Below are 19,760 nucleotides of genomic sequence, written 5' to 3'. Positions count from 1 at the left end.
TCGTAAATTCAATAAAAACTCCATATGCTCAATCAATAACTGACAATCTACTCAATCAAGCTCATATACTAGTTCGTATATACATAAATATTTCACATGGTGTCACAGCGCACAGATAGGAATAGGGAAAACAATCAAATGCTCAAATAGCACGGAACCCTATGAGCGAATGCTGACGTCGTTCTCGGTGTCCTTTGGCCATGGTCTTTGGTCCTGTCACAGTGGCTGGCACAATTAAAGTAATTACCTAGCCGTTGGCGCTATAAAAATCGCTAATTCCCTTTAATAAACGACTGGCAATAATTATCATTGACATCACTTTGAGCACTCAAAGGGAAGATATATGTATGTACAATACATACATGCATAGTACAAAAGGCGCCACTCATCGGTTAGGGGGCGTGGCATACTTACTGTTTCACATTCATTAGGGTATATGACAACTGAGCGAGAGAAGAAGAAGAAGACACATGAGTTTATGGCATTTGATACTGTATTTGTATTTAGTTCATCGTCAACATCGTCATAATCATCATTGCGATCATTATCGTAGTCATTCATCATATAACGATTAACACATGCTCTATAATTACATAAACTAATTTTAATTAACTATTAATTAATTGGTCGAGCGCTGGCAACGTTTACTTTTGCTATATATAGTATATACTATATAGCTATATAAATATATATATTTATAAATATATATATATATATATATATGTATCTTTATAATTTCGTATTTGTAGTTTCTTTTACGTTTAAGGAAATTTCTTGTGGTTTTCATTCACCTCGTAGTGTTTAACAAAAACAGCCTAAAGCCTTAAATTAAATTTATATAATACTTGTGTGTGTTTGGGTGAGTGTGTTTAGCTGTTTGTGTATTTGTGTGTGTGATTGTGTTTGGTGTAAACCATATATATTTAATAACTATAATATAGAGTATTTGTGTTTGTGGAATAACCGCAAATTAAATATACATATCAAAGGAATTTTGCTAATAAGAATTTAACAGTGCTTTAACTAGATTAAAGTTTTTAGTTAGTTGGCTTTTAATTTCATATTATTTTGTGGAGTAGCTCTTTTATAATAAAAAAAATTGTAGAAAATAAATATCAATTTAGAGAAAATATACATTTAAAAAAAGAGGACTAAATATAAATAATGAACCATTTAATGCATATAAATTAAAACAAATCTGTGCCAAATTAATTTTAAATTTAAACAAAAAATCTTAAATATTAATTTTTCGTTTTAAATATAAAAGAAATTAATTAATATAAAACAGAATAGGAAACCGCTTCACATATATAACAAAATTGTTATTAGGAATTAATTAACTTAGTGCAATAGGCTAATGGATGTATGCTACGGAGTATACTTAGAACATACTAAATATAGTAAAAATTTTTCTTTGTCTGTTAGTAATTCAGCACGAAGAAAGGAACAGGTTGTGGTATAAAAATAAAAAAAAATTAAATTAAAAAAAAAAAAAAAATTAAAAATTATACAATTTTTTTATAACCAACCTCCAAACAAAATTTTTGGTTGCTTACAATTTTGTTTTAATATTTTCATTAGGCATATCGAGTTCATTTTGGTATTTGTTTTTTTTTTTTTTTTATTTATTTTTTTTAAATATTTATTTAAAAAGTGTTTGTTTTAGGTGTAAACTGGAATTTGCTTGCTAAAAACTAAACCATTGACTAAACTTTAATTGAACCTACTTAGGCAGCTGCACCCCGTCGCCCGTGCCCCACTTGGTTTGCTAGATCGCTGATCTCTAGCTATGAGATTTGCAGAGACGTAGTAGGAGCGGATAGTGCAGATCCTCGTCGTAGAGAGCCGAGTCCGCCTTCAGCTGGAGATGCCGCTGCCAGATGGTCTCGTTGTAGCGCGTGGCCAAGTCGACGCGAAAGCCACGCGCCACACACTCATCCCGGAACACGTTCAGCGTGCGACCACGGCGGGGCGCCATGATGAGCGCCACGCCCTGGGGCGCCAAATAATACCAGATGGTATCGACCAGTGCCGATCTGGCCTCATCGAAGAACAAACAGTCCGCACACAATATGAACTCAAATTTCGCTTGCTCCGCCGCCGCACGCGCCGTTGCCTCCTGCCACTTGAGCACGGAGCATTTGGTATAGCAGCTGAGCTCGTTGAGGCAAACAGTTTTGCGCACATTCTCCACGCTCACCTCGTTCCCGTCCGTCAGATGCACCGCATACGGCTTGGCATACTTGGCCAACATCAGACCAGCCAGCGAGGTGAAGCCACCGCCCAGCTCCAATATCCATTTGCCACGATATGCGCCCAGATCCGAGAGCACAAGTGCCGTCAGTGCCTCCTCCGATGGCCAGACGCAGATGTTGCCCGTATTGTTGAAGCCCATCAGATCGCTGGCCGTCAGCTGGCGCTCCATGTGATGTATATTCACAGAGTATTCGATATCGTTGTGCAGCTGCATGCGATACTTGTACCAGTTCTCCGTCTTGCCCAAGCACTTGAGGCTCACGTGATCCTCGAAGCTGTCCTGGCGCAACAGATCGAAACTCTTGAAGCGTCGCACCGATGCTGTTTGCTCCTCACTGAACTCATCGCTGGACGAGCTGACCGTCTCCTCGGAGTCCTTGCGCAATACTTTGGCCAGAATACGCCAACGTTTTTGCGCCGTATTCTGCAAATTGGGCGTGGCTGGCGGCGTGGGCGGCATAAAGCCGTTGGCAACACCCAAACAGGACTTGCCAGTGACAATATCTTCCACTTCCAGCTCGACGCTGGGACTGCCCGCTGGGCTCTGGCTTTCAGCTGGCATCTCCACGTTGTTATCCAGATCCGAGTCGCTGTTGCTGCTATTGTTGTTGTTGTTGTTGCTGCTGCTATTGATGTGCTGTTGGCATATGATATTTGTTGTCTGTTCCATTAGCGCATGTCGCTGTTGCTCCTTCAGAGCATTCAACGTATTATCGATATCGTACTGCAGCATCTGCGATATGGTTGCAATATGCTTTGGACTCGCGAGGGCCTCAAAAGCTACGATTACGCTGGTTTCCTTCTCGTTCAGCTGCTCCGAATCACTGTTCAGTTTTGTTTTTTTGTTTGATTTCTTTTGTACTAAGTTAGTTGACATTTTTTTCAGGTTCCGTTCAAGTTGTTTTCTCTCTCTCTCTCTGTCTCGCTCTTCTTCTCTCCCTGTCTCTCTCACTTTGACAGTTTTCAGCCCAATTACTGCATGTTGTGCTAAAAAGATAAAAAAAAAAATACAAAAAATAAATATATACAATGTAGAGAATTGTAAGAAAGTATAGTAAGTTATATATAAAAACAGAGATTTACGTTGCGGCAGCTGTGGCAACTTTTGGTGGCATCAACTTTTCAAATTAACCGCCAACAACTTTTGCCATTTCGACTCGCCTCAAGTCTTTTGCCCCATTATTTTGCAATTATAAATTTTTAATAGCCTTTCCAATGTAAATTCTATGTCCATAAAAGACTGCAAAAAGCAATAATAAATCTTTAGCTAATCTGCTAGACGTCTACAAGAAGAAGGTGAAGAAAAATAAGTAAAAACAAATTTCCAACATTTTTCATCTGTAGACATTCAAATACTTAAGCTGAGGAATTTCTTGCGAGCCAAGTAGAAAGATTTTCTTCTTTTTAATATGGGCTTATTAAAAATAATGCACAAAATGTGTGAAACATTTGTTTTTATTTTCCATACAGATGATGAATAAATTAGCTATTGCACTTTGTAGCACATGAGACTAATTTAAAACATTTCTTTGTATGAAATATTATTTATATGCATACGAGCATAAAGGAAAGAGAAATCCTCAATTTTTTATACATTTTCTTGAATATGCACCAATTATTGTACTAAGCAAATGCCGTTTTTTTTTTTTTATTTATTTATTTCTATTTTATTTATTATTATTATTTTTATTTATTTTTTGACAAATGGTTAATCTTATGTTTCTTGATTAGCACAATAATTGGAGCATTTTTTTCTCATAAGTATGTCTTCTAAGTATTTCCTCTAAGTATTTTTCAAGGTATTTCCTCTAAGTATTTTTTCAAGGTATTTCCTCTGATTATTTCGACTTCACTTCACTTCACTGCACTGAACGACTTACCCCCACCAGGCCTGGGCAACTGAAGAAACGCTGCAGCCGCTGCCCTTTATATAGGGCGACTTTCACTCAAAGAATACGTCACGCTCAAAAGTTGAGGCCGACTGCAGGTAGGCCTCGTTGCAGCCGAACTTTAACTGACCAATGGGAACACTCTCTGCTGCTCTCAGCTGAACTCTAGCTTCGTGCTGCATACACATAGACAACTTAAATGATCTTATGTAGCTCTTCATCGTCCCTTGCTTTTGCTAAGGGAAACAGATGGAGAATCAGACTACTGAGGCTAAATGGATCTTGTACAGCAACTGTTCTCTAGTTCTCATAAGAAATAGGTCTTCTGCATAGCCAATAAATACTTAAGCTAGAGTTCAGTGGCGCATACCCCTGACAAACTCGAACATTACTTTGTTCATTGCATTTTAAAATGTTCCAAAAATAGATTTAAATGAATTTTGTATATATAAAAAAATTTGCGAAATTTTATATTAATAAATATATTATGCATATGAAAGAGGAAACAAGATTTATGCCAATTTTATCAACATTTGTTTTCTTTCTTGGTCATCGCAATTCATCAAATGAAGAAATTTTACAGCTCGTAACAAAATTTAATTGTGCCGACGCGGTGAGCAAAGCAAAATAAATAGATTTATGTATGCATACACACATACACATACACAAATAAACAATGGAACCGAACTGAACATTTGACTGCGAGAGGCATAGGGCATTGACAACAACCACAACAGCAAAAACATATGGAGCCTGTGCGCGATAAGAAGACGTACAATTCTGATTAAAGCGCGGGTGACTGTATGTGGGTGGCAGACCCGGCTGACCCACGACACCTGCTCGTCTCTGGATAATGCGTAATCAAAGTCAGCACAATTAAAATTCAGACAAATCAAGGCTACTGTGTGTGTGTGTGTGTGAAGGAATGTGTGGTGCTGTTATAAAGCAGAGCAGTGATTTAAAACGGAAGTTGAAGGCGAAACAGACTCGGAATGTATGCGCCAGAGATAAGAGAAAGAAAGAGACAGAGAAACAAAAAGAGAGAGAGAGAGAGAGAGTGTGCCTGTGTCAGCGTGTAGCATCATTCATCATCTTGCCGCTTGAAAGCAGATGGGGAAGCCAAACCCAACGGCTATGGCAGCACTTAATTGCCGTAAATGCCTCCAGGACTCCAGTTTACTTATATGACGACAATCATTTTTGCTGTTTTTTTTTTTTTTTTTTTTTTAATTTTTAAACAACGATATTTACTCTTAGTTAAGTCGCAACAAATCAACGAGCAGAGGTGGAGTTTAGATAAAAAAAAATGAATATGATAAGCGGAGCTCTTAGCGTTTACCTTTTGGCTTATCAAAAAGCGCGCGCGCCAATGTGATAAAAAATGTGCTTGAATTGTAAATTATTTTTTACATACTACGCATACGCCGTGTTTCCAAGGCAGCAATAGCATGGCACGTGGAGATTACTTGATACCGCTCAAGTGTCCCGCTCATAGGCTTAACTTTAGTAACATTTATCTTAGTCAAGATTGTATTAAGAAAAGTAGTTAAGACTTTATAAGAGCCACATATTGACTATGTTTTTGTGAATGAATGTTATACGTAGAAATGTTAGTACAAAAGCTGTTATATAGAAAATATATTTTTACTCAACATTTGTTAAACACAATAACTAAAATATACACAGAAACTTTTGTACACAAAAAGTGATATGCACAAAATCGAACAAACATGAAGACTGTTATATACAAAGACTGTTATATATACAAACTGTTATACATGACTAAAATATACACAGAAACTTTTGTACACAAAAAGTGATATGCACAAAATCGAACAAACATGAAGACTGTTATATACAAAGACTGTTATATATACAAACTGTTATACATGACAAGAATTGTACAAAAATTAATGAGAGCTGCTTTACGCTTTCTCTGCTCAAAAACTGTTATATATAAATACTATAAAAAAAAGGTGAGAGAATAAACACATAAAATACAAAAATTGTTATACACGGCTTTAAATAGTATATTATTAATTTAACTTATAAAAAAAATTCCAAAAGAAATTTGACAGCAAAGTATAAAGTTGTATACATTCTGGTTAACAAATATATGAAAGCAATTCAGTATAGCTCTGGAATGTCAAATACAAGTTAAAGACAATATTAAATTTTCAGCTTATTCAATAATTCATCAACTGCTCCAGCCCCAACAATGGGAGGCCAGCAACAACAAAATCATACAATGCCAACTAAATTCAATTTGATAAGACGCGCACTTGATCAAACATTAATAACTTTGAAGCACTCTGCAATCCATTCTAGCTAGCGTCGAACTGAAAACTTTTGGGAAACTTGTTTAATGCGCAGCGTCGAGAATGTTGATTTACATATTTGAAAACATGAATATTGAGCAGTGGACGGCAAAGCTATTTGGGCAACACGAAACTTGTGAGTTCAGGGATTCGGGTCAGCGTTGCCTGGCAAACAATTTAAGTCTTTAAGTAAACTTTAAGCACTGGCTAAGAGCACAATAAAACCGAAAAATCGTTGCAATGTTTACATAATGCGCCGGCTAACCGGCGGATATACTAACTGATCCTGTCTGCCAGCCAACCAACACCTGCCGAGGCCTGGCGGTCAATGAGCACGCCTAAAAGTATACATTAAGTAAATTTGCAAGTACAATGAGAAGGATGGTGCGCCAAAAGTGGGCGTGGCTGATTGTAATTTAAAGTTTTCGTTGCGTGCGAATTTCGGCGCGCTCAATTCAATTCCACGGCCAAGTGGCAAGTGGCAACTGTGACGAGCCAAAAAAAACCAAAAACTAAAGTTGAGGGCCAAAGTACAAAGCGAAAAGGTTCTCCAAATTCCACACACACACACTCTCACACGCACCACCCAATCCCTAAGTGACTGAGTGACGTCGGCAGGCAACTGCTCCGCCTGCCTACATCACGCCCCCAACTCCAAACATCTTCCCAGCTGCGCTGTTTCATTTCACTTGCCGTTCCGTGTCAACGATGCCGCAGCACGCAAACTTATATGGCTCACATACGCACACTCGCACACACACACACAAACACATAATATGTTATAAAAATACATGGATGTATGTATGTGTATCTGTGTAAAATGTTTACATGTAAACACTCAGACCAATAGTTAGGTAATATATGTGTATACAAATTAAAAATAAAATAAATATCATCAATAAATAGAATGTAAAAAAGAAGCTATTTTATTCATATGAAAATAGTAAAATATACAAATCAAAATAACAAAAAAAAAAAAAAAAATACAAATATATATTTTATTTAGCAATACAGCAAATTATAATTAAAAAAAAAAATAGTGAATTACATATTTTTATTATAAATTATTTCAAATTTAACTGAAATTTAATAAAATTAAGAAAACTAGAAAAAATGGATATTATGCATCAATTATTATTATTATTTTCCGTAAGTGAAACATGTATAATTTTTTTTTTTTGTAATCTAAAAAAAAATATTAAAAACTGGTTTTAGTAATCAGACTTCTATAATTAACATATATTTAATAGATCAACAATTAGTTTTTAAATACCATAATTATTTTTGATTTTCTTCAAAATTTAAAAAGGCCTGAGACTTCTAAGGTAAGGCGTTTATTTTATGCAATTCTAATACCATCAATAATCTGATTTACCTACTCAATGAGTCTGCCGTATAACTTTACTAATTTTCTCTCAGTGCATCTGCCTTTTATGTACATATGCTTCGCTCATTGCTCGCGTAAACTCTTACAATTCATTATTTATTACTTTCACTGTCATGAAATTTGCTCAGCTTTTTGGATTCATTTTTCGGTAGCTAACCTTGAAGCCATCAACAACAAAACGCACGCACACTCAACACACACACTCTAAATGTATACGTTATGCTATAGATAAAGTCTGGGAATCTGACTATAAAGGGTTTCGTTAACGGCGCTAGGCTGATAATAAAATCTAACTCAATTATGAGCAGACGAGCAGACAGTAATTTTATCAAGGCGAATTGCATATACCTTGCCGATGTTTGGGTGGATATGTAAATATATGTATATATACTTCTGATTGAAAGTCACTCAATAGTTTTATTGCAAACTTATATATAATTAAAATATATATTAGACAGACTCAAAATGATGAAAGTCAAAATGCCAAATTTAAATCAACCTGCTTTCCATCTCACCTTTTGAGCTGGCATTCAAAATGCTTGAGGCAATGTGTGTGAACTTTTAGCTACTGCAAAAAAAAAAAAAAATACAAACAATAATAAAAAGAAGAAAAAAAAAACTTCACATTATTATTCTATCATAAAAATAACAGTTTAATAATCATAATCAAAAGCCGAGCAAGATGAATGCTGTGCATTCCCGAAATCTCAGAATACCTCCCACTAAAAAACAAAAAACAAAAAAAAAACAAAAAATCCCACAATAATAAATAAATCGATTCATTTTCAATTTGAAGACAGATCAAAGAAAAATACTTGCAAATGTATTAAAATGACCCAACTGTAGACGATCAAATGATAGAGCATATTTATAAGGCTTAACAAAGCTATATAGAACATTATCAACCTACGCGGCGTATGCGTAATCTGGAGAAAAAAAACCAAAATAAATGAATGTGCGCTCGATTAAAATTTTGTGCTTGCGTCTTAAACTTTTATTAGCGCCCATAATGCCCATCGATTTATGAGCAACTAGCTGTCCGTCTAGCTGTCTGTCTAGTTGTCCTCACTGTCCATCTGTCTATCCCTGAGTGTGTGTGTGTGCATGTGTGTTTGTTTCGCTGGCGTTTTGTTTACTGTTTACTAAACATTAAGGCAGATTTACTGTCGTAAGCTGATGCGAATCGAACTTTTGCGCGGCTGCAGCCAAGGCATTTATTTATCTTTAAAGATATACACATATATCTTTATTTGTCTTCATATATATGTATATTTATGCATTTAAATGCAACAGCATCATCTCCTCACTGAAATGTGTATGCGAAAAGTCCTCGAGCAACTGCAAGCTATGTACAAATATATTAATGCAGCACGAGAAAAAAAAAATCATATTTCAATTTAATATTTTTCTCTTTCTCTTCCTCTTTCTTTTTTTTTTCTTGTGGCCCCACTTGATGCATTCGAGATGCCGCTGGGAATTGCCTCGAGAGCTTTGCGTTGCCTTAATAAAATATTAATTAAATTATTTACATAAGCTATGTAGTACAACGGAAGTGCTTGACCGAGTGTCAGCCACATTTTTATTGCCTGCCAGTCAGAGTTGGCCAAGACACTTTGGTCACGCGGGGCGTGGCACATATTCTGCAGCTGTCTGAGCCAGACACGTGTGCTTGATTTTGTTTACCATATATTCCCTCCCTCTCTCTCTCTATCTCTCTCTCAGTCTCTACCTCTCTCACTCCCTCAATCTACCCGTAAGGTAGTCGAACTTCACGCTGACATTCAGCGTAAAGTTCAAGGATCTCTGCATTTGTTGCAAATCCCTTTCAGGATGAGTTGACACTTTACCTATGTAGGTGTGTGGACGTGTGTAGCCACCATATCAAACAATAGTTATATATATATATATAATTTTTTTGTAGCTTATTGATTTATTGTACGGTTCTTTGCGACAGGTGCAAACCTGAAGCAATACATTATTTATATATATATAAATTTTTTTTGTGACTACTTTTAATTTTATTTTTTTATTGCATTATATTTAAGGCACACTTTAAGCCACGTGTCGCTTAAAAATATAATTTACATTTTTGATGTCATACGAACAGGCGATTCCTGCTCCGCTATCTAACTGCGCCTAATGTTCTCCAGGCACTTTTTCACACCCTACAGCGCTGCTTATTAAAATAATAATACATTTTTTATACATGTTTTTATGTATACAAAAAAAAAATCTCAAAAAAAAATAATAATAATAGACGGAAATAATTTAGAAAATTTAAAAACATTTTCGGTAAAATATATTCATAGAGCAGCTCACATTCGACTCTAGTAGAATTAAATGCATAGGGCAATAATGTAAAACATTTGTGTTGAAATGGCTTAAAGTGGCTAAAACTGGGTGTTGCGGGCGTGGCGCTAGAAGCAGTGATTATCTTGGGCAGCTAACCTACAATGCGTAAAATAAAAGCGAGAATTCACGTAGCGCCAAAAATGTGAAACCAGCGAGTCGCTTGACCTTTTGACAGCGCAGCTACAAAGAGATTCTCTAACATGGATAGACATACAGACACACAGACATATATGTACGTGGTTGTATGTGTATTCGTACTCTGAGGTCGTTGCTAAAGGCATTTGTAAAAGTCATTGTCGCGTTCTTAATCATTGGAGTTGACAAAAATTTGTTTGCTGGCAGGCGTCATAATTTCAAAATGAACGAAATTTCAGAGCGAAAAAGTCAGGATACAGTAGAGTTAGAGAGAGAGAGAGAGAGAGAGAGAGAGAGAGAGAGAGAGAGAGAGAGGGGGGGAGAAAGAAAAAGAGAGAGATAGAGTGGTAAGGGGAAAGAGTGTCAAACAGCATCGTTAGCGCCAAAATTAACATAAACATCAAAAACAGACGACGCCAAACAAACAAAGCTGAAGAAGAGGGGGACAGCGGGAAATCGGAAAATGTTTTACGATAATCCACTTAGCTAGCAAATGCCACGTGCTGAGCCAATTAGTCGGGCAAATTGCATATATTTTTGGCATTAATTTAATAAATAAATAAAGCTAGCATAATACATAATATTGCGCAAAAGAAAAAGAAAAGTAAAGTAAAGAAAACTGCGCCGATGTTGTTGCAAACAAATAAATAGAGCCATAAATAAACAAGCAGGCAAATTGTTTGTGCAATAAACATACTTACACACACACACACAGACACACACTCACATATATATGGATACACTCCTGTTTCTCAACAACATTGCCATAGCTACATGAAATCTCCTCAGAGTCAGTTGTGCTCTGGGGCTGTCCTTTGACAAGCCAACGGCTAAGGTAACGGGACAACGGGCGACATGCTACATGCTGCATACTACATGGACACAATGTCAGTCTATAAATAGTCAACGCTGTCGTGGGTGGGCAGATCACTGCCTGAGGTGCAGCTGACAGCAACAGCAGGAACAGTCGTAGCTGAAAGGCAGCGGCACAGGCAGAGCCAGAGGCAGGGGCAGTGGCAGCGGCAGCGGCAGCGGCAGCGGCGTCAGCATCAGCAACCGACAACAAGCAACTGACAGAAGCGACGTGTCTCGATGTCATCGTCTGGCCCTGGCTCTGGTTAAAGGTTTCCAGGCTGCCAGTTGCCGGTTGCCACTGACAATGTTGGATTTTTCAAAACACTGTCAGAAAATGCGTGCAACTAATTAACAGCAAATAATGGAGCAATCAAAATGTACAAATCGATATTTATCTAATCGAAAAATATATAATATCGATAATATGAATAATAGCGTATATCAAAAGCTGTGGCAAATGAAATATAAAAATATATATCTTCAATGTCTATCAATTTGAAATTGAAAACATTCATATATGTAACACAAAATTAACTATATAGCGGTATTTATCGATTTTTCGAAAATCAGGCATATGATATTAAATATATAATATTAAAAATTAACTTTTTCAAATATTATTCCTAAAGCTTTGCTTTCTTAATGAAAGCGATATTTATCGATCAAGGCCAATTGATGGCTTTTAAGTAAAATATATATACAAATACTATAATTTAAGTTAATTATAAATGCTTTTGGCTCAGTGTACTGTCACATTTATGGCTCGAGTGGCATGAGTGAGTACCATCCCTGGTGCTGGTGCTGATGCTGGTGCTGCTTCTGCTGTTGTTCACTGACGCTGTTGCGTGCCACGTAAGTGCTCCTCTGGCGCATAGAGGGCACGGGTTGAGCGGGGACGCGTTGGCTGGAGCGGTGTGGGAAGTTAGTGCTGCTGGGGATGCTTAAATGCTTTCATCACTCAGCTGGAAAGCCTGGCACGCTTCAGCACTCGCACGCACAACAAGTTAGTTGACTCCCCCTGACGATAAAGCAGAAGCAGAAGAAGAGCCACTGCTATCTGGAGCACGGACGGCGACTGGGTCAGCCTGCCTAAGTAAACATCATTCACAATGTGGGAGGCATAGAAGCGTCCGCAACGGCTGTTCTCAATTGACCTTTACTGGCCATAAGTCGTTACCTTTGCAGGAAACTGGTTGAAGGTCCATGTCACATGGGTTGCTACATGATTGATAGTTTGAGAGTATGAGATTGAGGCACGGCCAGACTGAACTCAATATTTGCGACAGTTTTGTTGAGCATCCAAGTGCCTCGTTGGCATGTTTATTGACTGTGAATGAACTGTGAGTGGCCGTTGCCAAAGCTCCACAAATCTTCGACAAGAATATTCCCTAGGACCCTTTGTTAAGACATTGCAGGGTGGGCGTGACCTGCTGGAAAGCTGGTCACAAAGAGAGTGAGAGAGAGAGAGGAAGAGATGTCTGTGTGACAAATTGTGCGTATCCTGGCAATCTATTTGAATTGCAACATAATCGTTAAAGATAAGTGGACCGGCTTATAATGTGCTTGTAAAGACATTAGAATAATGTTTAAAGCTTAAGTTTTAGTGTGGATGTGAATTTGGGAAATTGTATTCCAGGGCTAATGTCAGGTATTATACACACGTTTCAGATAAAAGAGTAGTTTTATTATATGAGATGAATGATTTTATTTAATTTAATTATATTAATATAACAAGTTATCGATAATGTATCGATATTCCTCTATCCTTCAAACTCAGATTATTTAGAGCTCAGAGTTAGCCGAATTCGAAGCAATCAAACATTAGTCTCTTCATTCTAGATTTTCAATTTGATTTTCATTTCCAATATGAGCCTAAGCTGTTTCCATTTCAACTACCAAAACAATCAGAAACTAGATAACAAATGCAAGCAAAATAAAACATATTGAAACCATAAATCTATCTAGCTTAAAAACGAGTTGCATATAATAGAAATACTGTGCACTTTTCTCTCTCGCCATAAATCAAATTACACTCCGAAGTTGCATTCGATTTCGTTATCTATTTGATTGCACAATTTCATTTGCCAATTTATATACATATACATATGTATGTATGTGTACATATATATCTGAATTTTAATTAAAAAACTGTTGTTTTCTAAAAAAGCAAAGCAAAACAAAACAAATAACAACAAAAGGGGCTTAAAATATGAAAACCATTTAGTAAATACGCTTGGTTGGGCACTTAAGCCCTTACCATAGGAAAAAGGCAACAGAAATAAAGCAACATTTATTTTCCTAATGAACTTTGACACGTGTGCGCGGGGCGAAATGCGGCGGGGCGGTGGGTATTGGTCAATTGAATAAGGCAGGGGAAGAAAAAGGAGAATGAACACAGTTCGCGTGTGTCTGTCACTGGTCGAGAGCTGAGCAGGGAAAATGTGAAAAGTGCATGTGCAGAAACGGGAACAACAACAACAACAACCGCTAAAGCAAAGCAGCGCACAGCAACAAATACCAAAAGCTACAATGAATGAAAAATCAGTTTGGCGCATGCAATTTTGAAAGTGCCCTCGGCGGGCTAACTGACTAAATGACTGCATGACTAACAGCATGACTGCTTGACTGCTTGACTGACAAGTCAAGCACTAGCAACAGCAACGGCAACAACAACAACTGCAACAACAACAACAATAGCAATAGCGGCAACTAACTGTTGGCCAAGTGCCGCTTATCAGAAAATCGTTGCAACTGCAACGAAAATATAGTTTTAAAACTAAAAAGTATATGCGACTTGGTTATACGCTATTAGCTATGACTTTATAACTTATCGATAAATTAGTTAATCGATAGCTGTTCCTATTGACCTATAATAATATTGATACGCAATTTTTTGAAATGCAGAAGAAGGAAGTAGGTTTATTGATAGATGAGCTAATTGATAGATGTTCGCTTGATAAAGTCATTTATCGATAACAGCAGATTGAATATGATAAGTAAACTGAAATTTTGTACAGACTTTCAGATGACCAAAAAGAAAAGTGGCAATGTAAGCAGTTTATTATATGATATGAACTTTGCTTGCATAAATCATCGAATATTAAGGTCATCGATAATTTTTTTGAATTAATAATTAATTAATAATGTTCATCGATAATAGCGATACATTCAATAGATTATCAGTAGCATTGATAATATCACGAACATTACTTAAAACAGGATATTAGATAAAGAGATTAAGCCAATAAGAACAATGCGATATGTAATATAATTTAGTTTATGTACATTAAAAATATACTTAATTTACTATTGACTATCTTGCATTAAAAATGAGGCGATCCTTCCTTTTGGTATTTGTATATCGTTCTTATCTGCCCATAATAGTCGAAAGCATTTGACTGTGTGTGTATTTGTGACTGTGTGACTGTGTGTGTAGCCAAGACCAAGGATTGCATATTTTTTAGCTGACGCGGCGTATACGTAATGCGCATTGGCGATTGAGTGCATTACGTATACGCCACATCCAACAAAAACTGAGCTCAGATAGTTGAGCACATTATGCAAACTTGGCAATAAAAATTCAATTAAGTTGCAAGGACACAATGTCAAGTGGCAGGGCTCGATAAATCAAAAAATAATAAAACAACAACGAAAACACAACCACACACACTGACACACACACACAGCAGGGCAACAAAATTGTGACATGCTGCGCAGCCTTTATGACTTTGATGCACGTTTTAATTATAATTTTGACGCCAACTGTTTAAACACGAGCATACACAGCGATAACACATGGCCTCTATGCGTTGTGTGTGTGTGTGTGTGTGTATGTTGTATATTTGGCTTGTTGTTGCTTTTGTATCGCTTGCACTAATTGTTTCGGACAGGGCCGCATACAAAATGCTGAGCCGACCAAACTTTCGACTGCTAGTTGAGAAATTGAAAAGCATAAGAGGCAAGAGAAAATGAGAGAGAGAGAGAGATGGCTTAAGCTTAATTGAGACAGCAGCCAGCACAAAGGACAATAGCCGGCACAAACCGCAAACACCCACACATAATTACACATACACGATGAAACACAGGCACACACACATTAGTGCCACATATGGTCAACATAAGTCACAAGACCAAAACGTGCAGCACACATGCTGATACACAGATCGCGTCTATGCACTTGCCAAAAAATATATGAATACACAATTAAATTAATTAAATTTAAAATAAGAAATATTCTAGATGAATGCCTAAAATTTAATTATTTATTTTCATTTATTTTGAAAATGTGCTTGTAAACTTATATGCTATAAATTATATTAATATTTACTGCTCATTTATTTATATTATATGTACTATTAAATTTAAGAATATTTTGATTCATTTTAATAAAAAATTTTTTATGTATTTGTTATTTCAGCAAAAGAAAATTTTGATAAATATTAATAATAATAATACATAATAAATATATAATATTTAGTTACTTTGTTAGCTCATATTTCAATTAAATTTTATATTAATTTATTTTTCAATGTATTTATACAATATATATACATATCTATTATTTATATATATATTTTTATATTTTTATGTATATCAATTTATTATGTATTCACTTATTTCTTTATTACAATGCCAAATAGGTTTCATACCAATACTTATCAATAATGATATTTAATAATTACTTTCAACAATGCCCAATAATATTTAGTTACTTTAACTCTTTAAAATTTTTCATTTATTATCATTAGAATATAAGAACAATATGCATAGAATCCACTAATTACAAAAAGATCAGGATTATTATAATGCACAGCATCTCTCGCACTCAATTAGCATTGTTAAAGTCAGCGAGCTTAACTGCTTTTCGTAAAGTGTAGTGAAAATCAACAACGGCTCAACTTTTCACGGTGTCTCAAGCGTATAGATGTAAGTTTGTGTGTGCTCGTGCATATACACATACACATGTATATGTGTGTGTATATCTAAGTTTTCGCCTCAGCATTTCAATAGGGGTGTTTGTTAGATTTATGGCCCCGAAGCTATAAGTTTGAGTGAATAAGGATGTCTGTGTGCGTGTGTGTGTGTGTGTGTGAGTGTGAGTGTGTGTGTGCAAGCTGTACTCAATTAATACACATCAGTGTGACATTAGTGCCATTTATTTGAACAGGCAGGGGAAATAGAGTGGATCAAAGACACAGATATTAGATGAATGAGATAAACACGTGCATGGCGAATTTGTTTTTGCATTTGAATAGATGGACAAGCTGAGTGGGCGTGCTGGTGGGAGAGAGGAAATTGAGGGGAAGAGGAGAGGAGATGGCATGCCCAAATGTAATGCCACTTGATGCGACATAATCGCAGCACATTTGCGACACGCCCAACGCACATTTTCGGTATAATTCATCAATAGAGTGCACATAAATTTTCGGTGTCTATCCATCAAATCGTTAACTGAACTTTAAAGTGCATAGCAAATTTTGGTGTATTTATCTCGTTCTTTTTATGATAGTGCCCAAAAGAGCGAGACACAGGGAGAGTGAGAGTGAGAAAGAGAGAGAGGGAGTATGCACTGAAATGAGAAACAAGCAAGCAGAAAATAAATTACGGCGACATTTGACTTTAATTTGGCCATAAAATGCAGCACAGCGTGCGCTGCAAGCAGCGCCAAAAACTGTGCGCACTAAAATAAATTAAACGCTAGCTAAACTTTATTTACGATATAAATAAATAAATAAACGAACGTTCAAATAAATCAAAATGAGAAGCAAAATAGAAAACTTGAACTGAAACAGAAACTGGGCAACGAGCTGAATACAATTTTGCAAATGCCTGCGAATTGCCGAGCGTAAATCAAATGCATTTGAAGCATTTGCAATTGCCGGCAAATACCTCTCAATTAATTACTAATCAGAGGTGAACGGACATGAAACTGAAATAAATAATGCAATTGAAATGCACTGCAGCTACGTCAAGAGTTTGATGGAAAATCTGATTTTTAACAGAATTTCAATAGGTTATTTTTCTAATATCTGAATTTTAACTGAATTTTAGCAGTACTTAAAAAATAGATTTTTTTTTAGATACTATATGCAGTAATTTAATATCTGCTTTATTAAATTAATTCATTATATGTTTAATAAATATATTTTTGTTATATATATATATATAATTTATATACATGGTTCAACAATAAAATAGGCTAATTATTTGTTTCAAATGACAAAATTTATAATTATTATTATTATTGGCTTAAAATATTGTTCTAAATAAAACCTTAACCTTAATGTATATAATTATATATAAAAAACTTTTCGGAGAAAAATAATAATAAAAAAAAACTTTCCATGCAGAAAAGTGAAATGTAAATAAACTGAGTTTTCTAGATTTTTTACTTGGTTTTATTTTATTTATTATTTTTTCATTAACTTTTAATTAAATTAAATTTATTAAAACAAAACACCTTAACATTTAATTATTATTTAAACCAAACAAAAAAAGAAAATGTAGCTATGAAAAGAATGATTATTACGTCTCGTATACTATAAGTAAGTAAGATTAAATATGTATTCAACAAAATTCCGCAGTTTTTAATCAAAATTTTTTTTTATTCAAGTGGCGCTGTAAGATAAGTATCGCAAAATGCTACAAAAACCAATTGTCTTAGCTGAAAGTTCATAAACACATCAATCAGTATTTAGCTTCGATTTCCTAAAGGAATATCTTATCTATTTAAGTTAAATGTATTTTAACTGTGCTACTACTTCGACCCTTTTTCTTTTCAGCTCTTAGCAACTTTACTATAATTAATTTTCAAAACCAATTGCCAAAATTTTAATAATAATAAAAAATAATAAATAATAGTAAATAATGAATTGTTTAACCTTTAAAGTACGCCTTAAGCTGCCAATTTGGCAAACAAATTAAATATGCACTTTTATCACCCACTCTCTATCTATCTCTCTCTTTCTCTCTATGCTCCGTAAAACTTTTGCTATCTCACATTGCTTATTACTTTATCAACATTCACGAGCACCAAAAATTATTTATGCATTTCAAAATATATATAATCTACAGAAATGGAGAGAAAGTGGGAGAGAGGAAGAAAACTGCTGCTGTGACATTCTATAGCCTAACTGGAAATAAAGTTTTGAATTACAATTGGAAATTGTAACATTTTAAGCACATTTCAGGCAACTCAACTTGAACAATCGGGTTGACCTTTTGCAGTGCCAACTGTGCGACTTTCAGCTGTCAAACTGCATACTTTGGCTGCAGTGGCCCAAGCAGCAGGAGCAGCACAAGCAGCAGGAGAAGCAGCAGCAGCAGCAGCAGGAGCTCTGCCAATTGGTCCCTTGACCTGCTCTACTGCTGCTTGCTCAGTTCTTCGTCGTTGCCAAAAAAGAAAAATAAATAATCATAAAATATTTCTACTTGAAATTGGAGTGACTTGAACAGAAGAACTATGTCACAAGTCTGAAGATTTAGATAAGTTTCATTAGGGCCGATGGCATCGAGTGGGTTTTAGTTAAGATAATGGGAACTTTATCAATGGACGAGCTGTTTATGCTACACTACAACAAAAGACTGCAGTTAATGGAAACATAAACGTGCAGCTGCTACAACAATAACAAAGAGGAGCAGCAGCAGAAGCAGAAGCTGAAATATGTTTACAAATAACCTCACATAACAATGTTTTGCTTACCATTCCCAAAAAATAAAATTCAATGCATCTCGACGGCAATTGAACTCAGCACGCAAACAAATTTTGAATACGATATGTTTTGTTGTTGTTTTTTTTTTGGCAATTTGTATAAACTTATTTTTTAGTTTCGCCTGTTAAGGGATATTTAATGTGCGCAATTATTAACACAAATTTCTGATTTTTCATTTCAATTTTTTTTTTATAATTTTTTGTTTGATTTCATTTCATTTTCAATTGCACAAATGTGTTTTAAAAATACGCTTTGAAAAATGAATTTTTGAATTTTTATTCAGTTGATAATTATTTTCAAAAATACACTCACACACAAGCACACGCATACAAGCACACACGTACGCACACAAACAGAGCCGTTATGTTGCGAGGCGAGGCGCACGCGGCCAGCGACAACAACGAACTGAAAATTGTTTGTAACTGAAACGAGGGGCAGCTCGTTGATTTTATAGAGCCGCGGCCAACGTTGCGTATGAGCGACGACAGCAAACTGAATCGCCGAAACGCTGCAAACAGTGCGCACGATACGTATGCGGCCAACATGTTCGAGCGAACCTGTTCGACGCTTCACTGGTTATGTGGGTGCACGAACAACCAGAAGTGCCCATAGTTGGAGCGGGTTACAGTTGGTCGACAGACGCCTCGGCTTATCACTAGAAATTAAGACAAAAGCCGGGCAGCTCCTACTGATGCTGCTGCTGCTTCTGCTGGTGGTGGTGGTGCTGCTGCGGCATAACGAAAATTAAATGAGACCACAAAATGAAACAAGCAGCAGAAGAGGCAGCAATTGAAAGAGGAAGGCGATAAAGAACAGACATCCCGTTGTAAAGCAGTTACGTCTTCATCTTTCGCTC

General features: G+C 35.9%; 1 protein-coding gene across 2 annotated transcripts; it reads right to left on the bottom strand.

The window, feature by feature from the left end:
• Nucleotides 1-471: 471 nt before the first annotated feature.
• On the bottom strand, nt 472-19,373 carry LOC108612006 (calmodulin-lysine N-methyltransferase). 2 transcript variants are annotated; one of them, XM_089463893.1, is made up of 3 exons: nt 18,895-19,373; nt 8,366-8,418; nt 472-3,243 (listed from the first exon to the last, which is right to left on the bottom strand). In XM_089463893.1, exon 3 carries the CDS (start codon nt 3,131-3,133, stop codon nt 1,784-1,786), a length of 1,350 nt encoding a protein of 449 aa, XP_089320019.1. In that variant the 5' UTR covers nt 3,134-3,243; nt 8,366-8,418; nt 18,895-19,373; the 3' UTR covers nt 472-1,783. The 2 variants fall into 2 exon arrangements, with proteins under 2 accessions (XP_089320019.1, XP_017860367.1); XM_018004878.2 differs by lacking the exon at nt 8,366-8,418.
• Between the last annotated feature and the right edge of the window lie 387 nt (nt 19,374-19,760).

Source organism: Drosophila arizonae, chromosome 3 (genome assembly GCF_054131065.1).
Source record: "Drosophila arizonae isolate 15081-1271.41 chromosome 3, UAZ_ARI_1.0, whole genome shotgun sequence".
NCBI classification, from domain to species: Eukaryota; Metazoa; Arthropoda; class Insecta; order Diptera; family Drosophilidae; genus Drosophila; species Drosophila arizonae.
This window is presented reverse-complemented; position numbering and strand designations above follow the sequence as displayed.